Genomic DNA, 15,178 nt, shown 5'->3' with positions numbered 1-15,178 from the left:
TGCAAAAAACATTTTCCCAGGGGACTTTACTTACTAACTCCCTGAGCAGCCTGAAGTCTGCTCTCCTTGTGGCCAGAGTTGAGGTTTTGCTGCCACTTTTCCTTCTGTCAACAGAGATTTTAAACTGGATCACTTCACAGTCACTGTGGCCAAGAGGCCACCAATCTCCACTTCGCTCATGAGAACCGCTCTGTTGACAAGCAGCAGATCGAGGAGGGCCTTTTTCCAAGTTGGCTCCCTTAGGACCTATTCCATAAAGTTGTCATCCAGGTTTTTTAGGAATCTTTTGGCCTGGGTTGTACCAGCTGTGTGATGTTCCCAGTTGATTTCTGGCAAGTTGACTAAGTCCATAAGGACAAGGGCAGTTGACTTGGAAGTGTCCTTTAGTTCCTCAAAGAATAATTAATCGGCATCATCATCCTGGCTGGGAGGTCTGTGGAGACTCCCATGATGAAATCCACATTATTTGTTCACCCCTTGATTCTTACCCAGAGACTCTCAACTGTGCCATTGCCAACTGTGAGCTCCACACATTCTAACCCTTCTATTACATGCAGTGCCACCACTCTGCCTCTTCTGCCCTGCCTATCCCTCCAAAAGAGTCTGTAACCATCCAACAGGGCACTCCAGTCACAGCTGTCATCCCACCAAGTTTCACTTATGCCAGTGATGTCAAATCTCTGGGACTGGATCAAAGCTTCTAGATCATCCTGTTTGTTCCTCATGCTGTGTGCTTTGGTGTAGAAACATTTCAGGAGTGGTATACTGTAGACAACACCTCCTGAGGCAGATTGAGGGATCCCATTAGTGCTCATTTCCTCAAGTTTTGGCACACCATCGCATGGCTCCTCATTGACAAGCCTGGTATTTTCCCTTTCCTCCTTCCAAACTAATTTAAAGCCCTGTCAACAAGCCCTGTGAGCTCCTGTGCTAGAACTCTTTTTCCCGTCTGAGATAGGTTCATCCTGTCAGGTGTCAGTAGACCAGGTGGCTGAGTAAACCAGGAGGGATTGTTCATGATGAAGAGGCATGTGAGCATATTACCCTAACAGACCGTAAAATCTCCATCCTTGGAGGCTTTTGGAGTCTGAATAGACTGTTGCACTGCTTCAAGTAGAGCGTTGGGCAGAAGATCTCTGAAGGTCCCTATCAAATTGAACAATTCCATAACTCCATAATTAGAGGTACTTACACCTTTAGGATTATGTGAAAATATTAGGCGGGGGCGGGAGTACCAGGCAAAGTGCATACCTGCCAAAACTTGTCTGGATCCAGCAGGTTGACAGAGGTGATTCTAACCCTCTATGCTGCCTTTGTGAGATCCTGGAGTAGTGTATCCATGTCCGGGATCCCTAACACAACAAAGACATTGACTGGTTGGAATGAGAGCTGGCAGAAAACCATTAAGTTGATCACAGGGCTGGAGCACTTCTCCTATAAGACAGGTTGAGAGCTGGGCTTGTTCAGCCTGGAGAGGAAAAGGCTCCAGAGGGACCTTATAGCACCTTCCAGTACCTGAAGGGGCTACCAGAGAACTGGAGAGGGACTTTTTACAAGGGCATGTAGTGACAGGACAAGGGGGAGTAACTTTAAACTGAAATAGAGTAGATTTAGACTAGATATTAGGAAGAAATTCTTTACGGTGAGGATGGTGAGGCACTGGAACAGGTTGCTCACAGAAGTTGTGGATGCCCCATCCCTGCAAGTGTTCAAGGCCAGACTAAATCTGAGCAAGCTGGTTTAGTGGAAGGTGTCCCTGCCCATGGCAGGGGGTAGAACTGGATGATCTTTAAGGTCCCTTCCAACCCAAACCAGTCTATAAATCTATGACATGATCATGAACCATGTGTTTCCTTTGACTCGATTTTTTGATGGACCTAGAGTATGTTTCAGACCCTTTTACAGTATGAGAAGGTAGAATGGCATAGCATTATTTCCTCCTGATTTTCTTCAGAATCCAAAAAAAAAAAAGGCAAGAGTGCAGAGGCAGGAAAGAGTAAAGCACTTATCGTCATTAGTACTTCCATAATGAGTTGTGTGGAGAAGAGAGCTGAAGGAAACTTAGCGCATTCCTACTGAGCTAACACTTCAGCTTTCTCACAAGTTTTTTATAGACTTACTTGAAATGTTAGAGCAGTTGGCAACAATTCCAGTCTTTGGTTCAAATCAATATATTGTATCTTTTCTAATCTACTATTGTACATTGTACCATGTACTTGAAGATGTGTACCTGACTGTATAATTATTATAGGCAATTGTTTTCATGGTGGAGGATTAGTTCTGAAAAAAAATTATTGAAGCACTTACATGGATGCTCTTATTTTTGTAGTGATCCTACTGAAGGTCTCAAAACTATCACATTCTTGGTACTTTAAATACAGAGTTTACTTTTTTGGCTATGTAGAGAGTTTGGCTATTTTTAAGTTTGACTACATTTTTAAGCTGTTGGCCATTTTGGATGGCAATGCATTGCTTAATGCTGCACTAAAGTAAATGGATCCTGCCCAGCTGTGTAAATTCAAGATGCAGAGAAATGTAGAATGAGGTACTACTTCTCTAAAAAGTATATGTGCACCAGAGGCATAAATTCCAAGAATTATTCGGCATGGGCATATCATTCTCAGACCTAAGTAATTTTCAGAATGTCTTTTATTTTTAAGTTATAGCCAAATATATGAAGTATACCACTCTCTAGTTAGCTAAGACTATAATTCTGTGTAGTCTAAGTAAAATTCTGGTATTAGAAAATGTAGTTGAAATTTCTGCCATTTGCTGTTTTTTTGGAATATGAAGAAACTGAAATATGAATGAATGGCTGTGGTTGTGGCAGTAATTGATTCTGTGTTCCCCCCAACAACGTTTCTTAGCAAGCTGTGTAAAACTATTTTTGGTTGCTTGTTTTCTTTTTCCTTTCATTTTAAGATGAGCTTCACTTTTTACATTTGAAAATACAGAGAATGATTTGGTTTGTGTCATCTTTTATTGTTTGATTTTTAGCTATTAAGAGTACCATCTCGTTTCTTCATAAGGTAAGGAAGAAATAGCAAACATGCAATTGTAAGATGTTCAGACTGTTGGTTTTTTTTGGTTTGTTTGTTTTTTTAATCCATCAAGCAACCAACTGTTTGGAGCATCAGGGAAATAGGAAAGTTTTTATCTGCAGTTTCTGCAGTCTGATAGTTCTCCATTCTTTCCCAGGGCTGTGCAGAACTTGTACTTGTCACAGGATACAGGGAAACTTGATTTATGCACATACAAGTGAGGAAGAGGATGGTTCTCCTCACTGTCCCTCCTTTATCATCATACTTTATGGTTCATTTATCAGTAATGATTTTTAACATGTCTGTTTACATCGAACCCAGAGTAGTTTAGTGTCATACAGTAAGAGGAAAGACTCTTACTTCAGGAAGGAAAAACATTAAAAAAACAGGTTTAGGCCAAGCAAATAAACTGTATTTGACTTGCAGCTAGTTTAAAAAGCTACATCAGCACAAGTCTAGGAGGTGTGCTGTTAGATCTTAGCAGTAGCATCTTAGAGCACCAACAGCAGCTCTGTTGGTAAATACAAGAACTACAACATTTGGTTTCATATAATATGACTCTCCTAGTGAGTGAGTGCAAAGTAGTTTTCTTCATGCTTTCATAATGAAATATATATTTCCCAGTGTACACTGACAGATAATTAAAGAGATTGAACTTTTTTTTTTATTACCATGCTGAAGACATGAAATAAAAATTAGGGGAAAAGATCAAATGTTATAAATTTATTTTGGGACATATATATTGCAACCTCTGTGGAAGCTTTTGAAAATTCTGGCAAAGATCAATACACTTCCAATAAAACCTTTAAACTTGCAATAAAACAATATTTTAAACATTATATATATATTTTTATATATTCTTAATTAAAGGGATAATTTTAGCAGGATTTTCTTTTTTTTTTTTTTTAAATATACTGCATTCCTCTGACATAGCTCTTTCCAGATTGAAGGGATGCAAATGAGGTAAGAATTAAGGCAAACCTAAAAGGCATGCAAATGAAGTACATTTATATCCATTGACAATACAAGCACGTGTGGATCAGACTCGGGAGCCAAAGAGCTCTGCCCCTCTGTCTGTCCAGTACTACTTTACAGCAGAATGGTGACATGATTTATAATAAACAGTTAACATTACCATGGGAATTCAGTGTCACTAACATTACTCAGTCTAGGAGACACAGAGCTAGCATCAGTAAAACATGAACAATAAATAATATAATTCACTGCAGCACAGGCCTGCTGCACAGGCTTCAGAGGAAGAGGGTTGTTATGAAATGACATTGCACACGTCACGTTGTGGCAGTTTATTTTTATAATATATACTTTTAAAATTCTTTAGCAAATGACATTCTCATGCACACAAGTGTTTCAAACACAAGAAGCAAGTCCATTTATAGGTAGTCCAAGCAAATTTTTGTGTGTGTGGAAATAGCTGCAAACTGAATGGAACATTAAACTTCTGTGCAGTCTATGACGCGTTGTACACAAGCTCATTTTTGAATGTCACACTGCAGGAGTAATACAATGGACGGATCACTCTTTGCAGCTTCTTTGAATTCATCCAGTGTGATCTGATCGTCTTTGTTCTTATCCATCTTACTGAAGATCTTGTCTACCCGTTGCTCAGGCGTCAGACCATCCTCATTCATTTTCATCATTATCACAGTGCCCACCATTTTGTAGATAGCCTTTGGAAAGAAACCAAATGTAAAATTTAACATAAAAGTCAATCTAATTTTTTGATGTGATCAAATTCTGGAAATCTATTCTAACAATAAAATGATTGCCAGTTTCTCGAAAGATTTTTTCCTTTTTTTCTTAGGATCCAATGTCCAGGCACTTAAAACAAGAAAGAATATATTTTACTTTCCTCAGATGCAGGTTTATTTTGGTGGTTACATTTTGCATCCTGGAATGAATTTCTTTGGCTTCCTGTTTCACAGTGCAAAACTCTTGTAACTTATTCTCTGGGTCAACTGCTTATTTGAAATATTTCACGTAAATTTTGAATAATAAGTTTTAGAAGTCATCACCTAATAGGTTTCTGTGTGTACATGTGGGCACAATCTGGTATTAACTACTGTGGCAAGTAGCTGGCAGATGATGAAGGTGGAAAACTTTATCCTTCCTCTTATGTGTTGTGGTCATCTTAAAGCCCATCTGTGAGAGCTCTCTTAAAATAGCATGTTGTTATCCCTGTAAATTTCTGTAATCATCTGAAGTTAATCTCTGGAAAGGTTTCAGCTACTTGAGCTACAATCCAGTAATTTCATGGGTGTCAAGTGACTTTGAGATGGGCTTTGTAAATCCTGTGCTGGGCTGTTCTTGTGGTTAATCCATTCATCAGGAAAAAAAAAATCTCTGGATATTTAAAAGTTTATGTGCACATATGTACTCTCTGTAATTCTCCAAGATTACATCTATTAATATGTTAGTTAGTGCTTGTACCACTTAGACATGAGTCAGAGTAGGATGAATGTGTGCCATGTGTGTTTTTAATGATACCAGCCTCTGGTGTGAGTAACATCTGAAGTCTGTGTGAACAAGGAATCAAATTTTATTAATGTTCTGACATGTTATTTTTAAGTGTCATACTGATCTCACCTCTATAATTTCCAGCATTTCCACTCTTGTAATTTTACCATCACCATCCAGGTCGTACATGTTGAAGGCCCAGTTCAGCTTTTGCTCAAAACTGCCCCGTGAGGTGATGGACAGGGCACAAATGAACTCTCTGAAGTCGATGGTTCCATCTCCATTTTTATCAAAGGTTCGGAAGGCGTGCTGGGCAAACTTTGAAGCATCTCCATATGGGAAGAACTGCAAAATAATATAATTCATAGAACTGTGGGTAATGCAGAGGAGCGAGCTACATACCTGCCTGCAAAATACCGCAGTGAGGCATTTATGAAGAGTGGCTGGTGAGCTGTGAGGATCTGCAATGGAAGGTTTCCTAATAGTTATGCTGGAATGATTATTAAAAAATCTATTACTACAAAAATCTCTCACTTTGCCACAGACTATATTACAAATATATTTAATGCTAATTTAAAGCGAAATTAACTAGATGAACCTTAAAATGAAGTGTAAATGGATATAAATGGGAGATTGTGTGTAATATTCTCTGACTATGAAATACAGAAACCAAGGTGCATGTTAATAGTATTTTAACCAGCCTGTTACATGTTGCAACAAAGTGTATGTGTGGGATTGTTGTTATATAATTTCAGTTATTTAAAAAAAAAAATCCACACCTATAAAAAACTCCACGAACACATTCTGTTCTGCCAACCAACATTCAAGTACCTGAGATTCAGTTAAACAATACTGTGCAATGCTTTTCATGTTTAATATACATTATCAGTGAACACGGCAACTGACTGTAACTTAACAGAATATTTTACATGACCATAACATGTAGGTTTTCAGCTGATGTATTTTCCCCTCAGGAAATGTATGGTTTAAGACATTTGAGCCAGTAGTTAGTCTTTATGTGAGCCAGACTCAAGAAAACACATCCCTTAAGAAACGCAATTTTAAATCAGTGCTGAAGTCCTGTGGCAGTGCAGGGACTGTACACAAAAAATGTTTGTTTTTATATTCCCATCATAATTTCATGGAGGTTTTCATGCTCCTAATATATAAACACGCATTACTCCCCATTTGAGAGCTATCTCATTTTGTGCTTTTTAAAATTCCAATTCTTAGTAAGTACTGCATTTAATAATGTCAGTTTGAACAGAAGTCTTCAGTGACAGCCAAGGAAGTGGAACTCCATTTTATAGTTTTATATTTCCCTGTCCAGAGCTTCCTCTGCAGGCTGATGTTTGCTGTGGTCACCTGTGAACGCTCTTGAACAATACACTCAAATTTCATGGCAGATTTTGGGGATATTGGAGCATATACAGAAACCAGCACTGACAACTGTCTGACTAAATATGGCAAGTCTTTGCTGCTTTTCATTTCAGGAAGCCAAATAGTCATTTGGATACTGTGTCTTGCCCTTAAAATGCAAAACTTAGTGTACAGCCACCTGCCTGCACTATGTGGCCATGTGGGTCATGTCAGAAGCCACAGCTGTGTTTCCACAGGAGTCCTATCCTGAAGGGTTCCTTTCAACTTACTGTTTTCTCTGATATCAACTCTTCAGACATGATTCTAGATCACCTTTGCATTGTTGAAGAGGAGTGCTACAATTGCTTTTCTGGCCTACTGCATTATAGTCATTGTAAAATCTTCCCTTCAAAAGAAAGAGCAGGGTTAAATGTTGCCCAGCTCCATCCATTCAAAATATTGTCCTGTTGTGAATTACTCCAAAAGGGATGAAAAACTGCTGTATTAACCCAGAAGTGGTATCAAATATGCCCATCTCACTTCCCAAGTATCTTTTGGGGAGGATATTTGAACATGGTGTGGAGTCATCAAGCGACCGGGATGCTGTACCCACTCCATTGCTGTTAAAGTTGTGATTTTCTCATTTGACTTTGTGTGGGTCAGCATCCACCCACTGCTTCTGTGCCCCGTCTCCAATAGCTGAAAGAGTGTTTGATATTGTCCCCCCTGAAAATGTAACTTCTGTGCCTGTACTCAACCCAGCCCGGTTCTTTTTTGATAATCAAAACTGACAGAGTTGTAAATACCTCAGGGTACTGCTGCAGCTCTTTCTGAACTTTCTGCTTTCTGGCCTTTAAATATAATCATGATTTGGTTTATCAACGCATACAAAGAAATACGAGTTCTGTGATACAGTTCAGGACTGCAGTGACTGCAGTTACCAGACCTTGCTGAATTGTTCTTCTAGTGACAACCTCAAACTTTTGTCAAACCAAAGAGAGTTTCCTCTGTAGGAAGGCTCCTTGGGCTCACAGTCCTACATTCAGCCAGGTCAGAACAAAGTTTTGTGAATGTGAATCCAAAACCTGAATGTTATTTGCAGGTTACTGAAAATCCTTCTCACTGCTTCCTCTTCTCCATGAGCTACCTCCCTCCTCCAACTCCTGTACCAACTGCAGATGTTAACATAGGTGATATTTAATTTTACATGTGAGTGCAGATGAATGGGAACCTCTCCAGACCACAGGTGAGAGTATAAAAAAATGGCTCTCATCCCTTGTATTCCACCATGAATTCCAAGCCCCCCCTTCTATTCTTGAGAGGCTGTTCAAAGGAGAAAAGACGTATCTCTTACTTTTTAAATCTGTACTGATGACTACCCTGTGACATATGTGTTACAGAACAAAATACTTCAAAATTTTACATTTTTATTTTTGTTTAGAGCTGACTATTGCTGAGGATGCCGACCTATCTGTATTCCTGTGACTGTCACTCTACAGTCCCTATAAAAGAAAGGTAAACAGCTGAAGAGAACTGGGACTGTTATTTTCACTGTCCAGAGAACCAAAATACAGAAATGGCACAAACATACTGCTAGGACCAAAGAACTAAATTCCAACAAAGAAGAACACCTATACAAAAGGCTAAGAAATGGCAGACACCCAAAAACATGCAAGAGCCCAAGAACAAAGCAGAGAATTAGAAGGGTCAGTGTGGAGGTGCCAAAGACCATTTTTAAATTATTCTTGAACATATTTTTCAGTCTCCCACTAGAGGAGCATCAGCAAGCTGTGACTACCTCTTTGCCAGTTACACCCTTAACCACGTAGCAGGGAGAAAAACATCCTTCTAGTTTTTTTTTATCACAGACAACACCTCAATTTTTCACTTCTGAAGTGAGGAAGGTGGTGGTACTGCTCAGAGCTAAGCCCTGGCATTTACAGCCTCGTAAGGTGAAAAAAATAGAACTGATGCCCTTTTTTTTCTTAATTTTTTTTGTTTCTATTTGCCTTCCTGTAGGGAGCAAATGCAGTAAAAAGTCCATAAGGGCTGAAGACACTCTTCTCCAGTCTGTATCTGCTGATTTGTGTTATTTTAAGCTCAGAACAACTGAAAAACATTGTCAAAACTTGTTTAAAAACCTACTTGAAGACTTCCATTGGCCTGCTTTGAAACAATTCATAAATAAGACACGGAGTAAAAGAAAACTAAAAAAATTACAGAGCAAAAAAAGCCAGCTCTGGCAAAACATTATTTGAATATTAAAATACAGTAAGGCCTTAGCAAAGTATAAAGGCACAGGCTTTAACAACTTTCAGAGTAGTCTGATCCAAGTGACAATGGGAGACAGGGATCTGGAAGACAAACACCCATTTTTTGTCAAGGGGAATATGAAGAGGGTAGTTTAGTCTACCTCTGGCATGAGTTCAGTGAATACCTCAGAAACAAGTAAAGAAACACAACAGATTTTCAGATACTAGAGCCTTGTTGGAGGGTTGGTGCCTTCAGCGTTCTCTGCAAACTCTTGTCCAGGTGATCAGTCTACATATGGGCCAGTTCCAGTTCCAGTAACCAGTTCCCTTCTACTGCAACCTACCACTGAAAAGTCTACTCTACACACCAGCACTGCCTCCTGCTTTACCTGTTTCCTCCAGAAATCAAGACAACAAAAAAAGCCCAGGCTTTTTACAGCAGCCAGCACCATGGGTTACCCAACACTGTTCATTCCTTTGTTTCTGCTTCTCTAGTCTCATCTAGTGAAAGGTCTCCCTGGTCTAGCGAACAGTGTGCCTGCCCATGCCAGGAGGCTGGAACTAAATGATCTTTTAGTTATCTTCCAACTCAAACCATTCTATGATTTGTCTCTTGCTTGGTCTGTGTGTTTTCTAACCAGTTAGATCAACGTGCTGGGGTGTGAACAAAGTGTTATCTCTACAGACAATTGCCAATTAGGAAAGGAAAAAGGAAAATTAAAAGAAATTCCCTTATTCTGCTTCTAAATGTTGAAGGAGAGGATTGTCTTGCAGATTCTCAGCTCCTACATTGTTTCTGGACACCTTTCTGGTATATAGGGGGCATTCAAACGGTCCTGGAATAAGAGTATCTAGCAAATATCATCTACAAATTGTATGTAACTCTTGACAAAACTGATCAAATACTTGGAAATATTTATCTGCTTGGCTGCAGCTGCTTTAGCCTCTTTTAAGTGATACTGTTCACAGATAACTCAGTGATAAACTCTATTCAGATCGTCTTTGGGAGGGAATTATTGCAAAAGCATAAAGCATATGCTAAAGCATATGGCTAAAAATTTAGCATATGGCTAAAGATAAAGAAAAAAATCCTAAAGTCAACTTCTCTAAATTCCCCAGTGATGGACAGGGTGGGAAACAGAAGAGTCTCTCCTTCCTTGGTAAGGTGGAGTGGAGCCAATCTATAGACTGGCCTGAGTAGGTACTTTGTTTTCCACGTGATATTTTATCATGGCTGAGATGCATTTCTATTAAAAGGGAAACTCTGCTATAAAATAGAGAAAGCCAGAATTAGAGTAGTGTACAGAAAGCAGAACACGCTGCCTACATGGGCCCAGGTCACTGATGTGAGGTCACAGCTTCCAGAACCGAGATGGGAGCTGGAGTGCAGAACAGGAGGTGGGGAAGCAGAAGGTGGTACAGTGCTTCTGTATAAGAAGCAGCTGCTGATTCCCCTGGCCTCATTTGGGGCTCAGCACTACCAGCTCTGCTGAGGGCTGGCACAGCAAAGGGGGATGAGGGAGCACAAGCATTGTCTGGGACCAGCAAGTAAAAATATGCCTCACAGTTGGCTCCCATCAAAAAACCTTGCACAACTGATGCTGTTATCCTTTAGGAAGGAGTTACTTACCCTTCTTATCTACTGTATTAGGTTTTATTTTCCCCCTTTTGTAAGTTTGCTAGGCACCCAGCTCACCTTTGTTAGTGCAGAACATGAGCACTCTGAGAATCAGAAAATTTGGCTGTTTTTGGAAGCTCATACAGGTATTTTTTATAGCAAACTCTTAAATTTGAACCCAGATGCTGACAGCTGCTGGTCAAGCCTGGTCTTACAGCTCCTCGGAGCTGAGGTCACTGGGGATGATGCCTATGATGACTGGGGAGCAAGTTTCTGCTTGCTAGTTTTGTAAGAGGGTGAAGTTCTGGATTCCTGCCAGCAGTACAAACACAGAAGTTGAGGAAATAAGGAAAAGGATTACTCCTTAATTGTCTCCTTTATTAAAAAAAAAATAAAATTGTAACTTACTGCAATGTACTGTACTCTTGCACTTCAAATTCTAAGGCATGAGAAGGGGAAGAGATGTCCAGACTGTGACTGTCAGGACCTGTTGGGAAGGCTGTGCCACTCTGGTACCAAGGTGACCCACAGGGCTGCAGCCTGTCCCTGCCAGCATCTCCTTGTAAAAAAAATGAAAACTAATGTAACAAGGGCACTACCAGACCACCACAAAAAGATGCAGCAGCACATCTGTCCTTCTCAAGAGATCTGACTGCCCTGTGACTACACAGCTCAAGGGCAGGTCAGGACAGAAACATCTTTAAAATAGATAAAAGAAACATTTTCAAGTGGATTAAGAAGTGGATAAGACACAATGTGCCCCTCTTATTCAGGTTATATCTCACCCTTATTCTCTGGAGTAAGTCAGTGAAATGAATGTGAGATGTGAGCTGCCTCCATGCCCCATGCTGGAGAGGAGAAGGCTGGCAGAGATCATCCCACCAAGGCTGACGGGGACTGAGGGGGACCAGTGGGACAAAGCAAGGCTGAGCAGGTCAGGGCTGTGAGCAGGAGCCTGTGTGGGTGTGAGAGCCACAGCAAGACCCTGGATCACTGATATGCATTGGTCACTGGAGAGGTGACTCCAAACAGCCACATGAATCGGTCAAGTGTCAGAGACTTCTCCCTTGCCTGGCTATAGGGCGAGCAGATCATTAAGGTTAAATTATGGGTTTAATTGCAAAGTAAGTTCTCCCAGTCCAAAACATGGAGATTTCTAGCCCTTGTAATTCTCTGATTAGGCCCAGCTATCTACTACATACTTTTGGCTGGAGTGTTTTCAGGGCTTGCCTACAAAACAGGCTTTCGTAGGCAAATCGCAGCAGTGGGATGGTGCAGCATCCTTTCCTTGCTCAGAGGTGTCAGCTTGGACATGGAAACCTCACACTTGCCTCCCTTCCCTATCTGAGATAAGATGAACAGGCAGCTCAGAGGAACGCACCAGCTACAGCACAGTATAGGTCAAGAAAATATAAGTTCCCAAACTGGGAACAACTTGTGTGAACTAATATTAAAGGGACTGGAAAGAGAGCAAACATTTTTATTCTTTTAACAAATTAGTGGTTGAAGAACTGCTTTAGGAGACAGAAGATTTGGATTTGAGTATTTCCTCCATTAAATATAGTTAAAATCTACTTTAACTCAGGTCATTTTCACAATTCTTTCACTTCATCTGCATCTTAACCACTACAATACCTAGAAGAACATATATTATTAGCAGTATGGGCCAATTCAAATGATCCAATTACTTCAATGAGCTTTGAATTGGGCTTATGATCATGCTCAATCTGAAAGTATTTCCTTACCAATTTCTAGTTCTGTTAAAGGATTCCCCTGAGTTACTATTCATTGGATGAGATCTTTAATGAACTGAAACAAATCCAAATGTTGTTTTTCAAGTCCAGATCCCTGAGGGCCTTTAGGCAACCAGGTCAAAATCCACAAAGGGACACAGGCAATGAAAGGCACTGAGCAACCTTCTCCATAGCCAGGTCTTCCATCTCTCTAAGTATCTAAATGTTTTGGCTGTGGATTTTCAAGGGCTTTTCTCACACAACTCTTCTATCTAGACCTTGGAGATCTAGTTCCCAGAGGCAATTAAACACACATCACTGTTTTAAGCTCTTCTGTGGTTCCTATCCCCAACTGTCCTTTAACTGAAAACTATTTAGATGCATTTAGAAAACCCCAAAAGATTTCAGCCTCAGAGCTCTCTAAGGCAGATATAACAAGCAGTGAATGAGCACCCAAGAATCTAGCTCCACAGAAGCAGAATTAACTTCAGCAGCTATTCATCCTTCCATTAACAATTTAATCAGATGTTAAAGGATCTGGATCTCAGAGATACAGATGTTCTTGTCCTGTTCCCAGCTCTTAGCCACAGAGTAGCAGCACATCAGCACAGAAAGGCACATCACATGCCTTTGAAAGGTTTGGGGCTGTCTTGTTCATACATATAAAAAATGAAGTGAGGGTTACAATTTAGTTTCATTACTGAAATTCTGGGTGGAACAGGATAATGTTTCTGCACTGTGCTAGAGGTGGGATGCTGTAACAGATCCAGACATGATATTCATAATTGTGGTAGAGATGGGGACCCTCTTCTCAGCCTTCTCCTTCTCCTCTGTTCCTCCCCACCCTGCACTGTTACTCCCTCACGCAGAGAAATCCTAGGAGAGGTCTGAAAGCAACAGCTCACCCCCACCTACAGCACTGATGCCACTGATCTCCACATGAAGCAAGTGCTGCACTAATGGGGCTGAAGGGGATCCTGGTCTCTGCTCCACAGTCATAGGAAGGTTGGTTGGGTCTTGTGGGTTAATGGTGCATGTAAAACTGTCTGGAATAGCAGCAGGATTTTTGTGCTGCTATTTCAAAGCTGCCCAACCTTGCCCAACCACATCTTGTGTGTATTACCAGGCTATTTAGCTTAAAAATTTATTTTGTTAAGCTATTTTCATGTTGCATATAAAGCTGGAAAGGGCTAGTGTAGGCCTAATAAACTGTTCATGGTTTGCAAGTTGTATTTCATCTGCCTTCCAAAATACAAATAAATGTATAAAAATGGTACTAGTGTGTCAGAGTGTACCTTCTGAAATCCAAGCTCAGTGTATTACTCCAAGGCACTAATGTAAATCAAGAAACAGCAGGATCACCAAAGTAGATTATGATATTTAGCCTGTCCATGTGTAGGACTGCAGCTTCTACTGGTGGAATATGCAAAAAAGCAACTGCATCAATGTATTTTTTTGCTTGCATGTAAAAAAATATACATTGCTTCAGAAATCAGATTCATTTTGTGTTCCTCCTACAGCTGCCTCTACTGGGAGGAAAATATTATCATAGTTTTCCAGTTTCTCCTTCTCCCATTCAGCCTTTGAAAGGTTATTATCTCGTTCCAGCCTGTCATATATGTACCAAGCCATTTCACACACAAAGCAGGTGGGTCCCTGCTCAGTGTCTGGGAGAAAGGCCATTTCCTGGCTCAACTTGAGCCATTTTATTATGCTTTACAAACAAAAGGTCCACTGGGACGACCCACTGAAATATGCAGAATTGGAACATGCAATGCCACAACCCAGTACTGCAGGTCTGCATAGCTTTTACCAGCTGTATTCTTTCATAGAAATCAAGTTCTTCTCTCAAGTCAGCCAAAAAAAGGAGTCTGATTATGTTTTGCTAAGTATCAGGGAAGAGATTACCCCACAGGATTACAATGGATTTATACACACAGATCTGGGCTTCAGTCTGACAGGATTCAGATCTGAACCTTTTAACAGTGGCAAAATTCATTGCTGCAGAGAAAAAACCAGAACACTGTTTTCTGCAGCAAGGCAAATAAAAACAAGACATCAGGGATAAAGCATCAGTTGCAGAGCAGGAACAAAACAGAAAAATGAAAAAACCCCACACCCTTATGCACTGTAGCAGAGCTAATCTTGACAGTAGAAGCCCTCCAGCCTTTTGCCTCAAAGATGCTGAGTCTGGTACAGCTGCACATCTGCAGTGTAAGACAGAAATATCCCACCTAGGACACCTGCCTCCAGCCACTTGGCTTCAGCTTGCAAGAGGGTCCCAAGGAGTGGGCACCATCCACAGCTGTGGGTCTATAGGTCTCAGCAGCAGCTAAGCCATGGGGCTCAGCCTCTGGAAAGAATAATCTTGTGGACCACCAGAATCTAAATGTCTGTTTAGATCCAGGACTCAGTTCTCTATGTGTAAATTTGTGAGCTGTCCCCACCTCAGAGGTGTGCTGGGAGGACAAATACAAAAAAGGATTGTGATTATTTCAGATACTGCAGCCGTGGGAGTCACAGAGCTGGCAAGAACTGGGGAGAGCTGCCAAACCTCATGGATGTTTACTGCTCATGTCTCTGCTCGGTAGCTTTAATGCTGTGAACACATATGCATGCACAGACACACGGGGAGGCTTTATAAGCAGCTGCTAGTTCTTTACATAAAGATGAGCCAAGAAATGTAACTTCTTCCCTTCA

The 15,178-nt window shown here is 40.6% G+C and overlaps 1 protein-coding gene across 7 annotated transcripts in view; it reads right to left on the bottom strand.

The window, feature by feature from the left end:
* Positions 1-2,961: 2,961 nt before the first annotated feature.
* VSNL1 (visinin like 1) overlaps positions 2,962-15,178 on the bottom strand; it is a 92,402-nt gene continuing 80,185 nt past the window's right edge. For all 7 annotated transcript variants that reach the window (XM_064650585.1, XM_064650580.1, XM_064650581.1 and 4 more), the window contains exons 3-4: positions 5,646-5,861; positions 2,962-4,729 (exon numbers count right to left, since the gene is read on the bottom strand). In XM_064650585.1, coding sequence (XP_064506655.1) covers positions 4,532-4,729; positions 5,646-5,861 — 414 coding nt within the window. In that variant the 3' untranslated portion in view covers positions 2,962-4,531. The remainder of the gene's footprint in view (positions 4,730-5,645; positions 5,862-15,178) is intronic.

This window comes from Pseudopipra pipra, chromosome 3 (assembly GCF_036250125.1).
Source record: "Pseudopipra pipra isolate bDixPip1 chromosome 3, bDixPip1.hap1, whole genome shotgun sequence".
Taxonomy (NCBI): Eukaryota; Metazoa; Chordata; class Aves; order Passeriformes; family Pipridae; genus Pseudopipra; species Pseudopipra pipra.
This window is presented reverse-complemented; position numbering and strand designations above follow the sequence as displayed.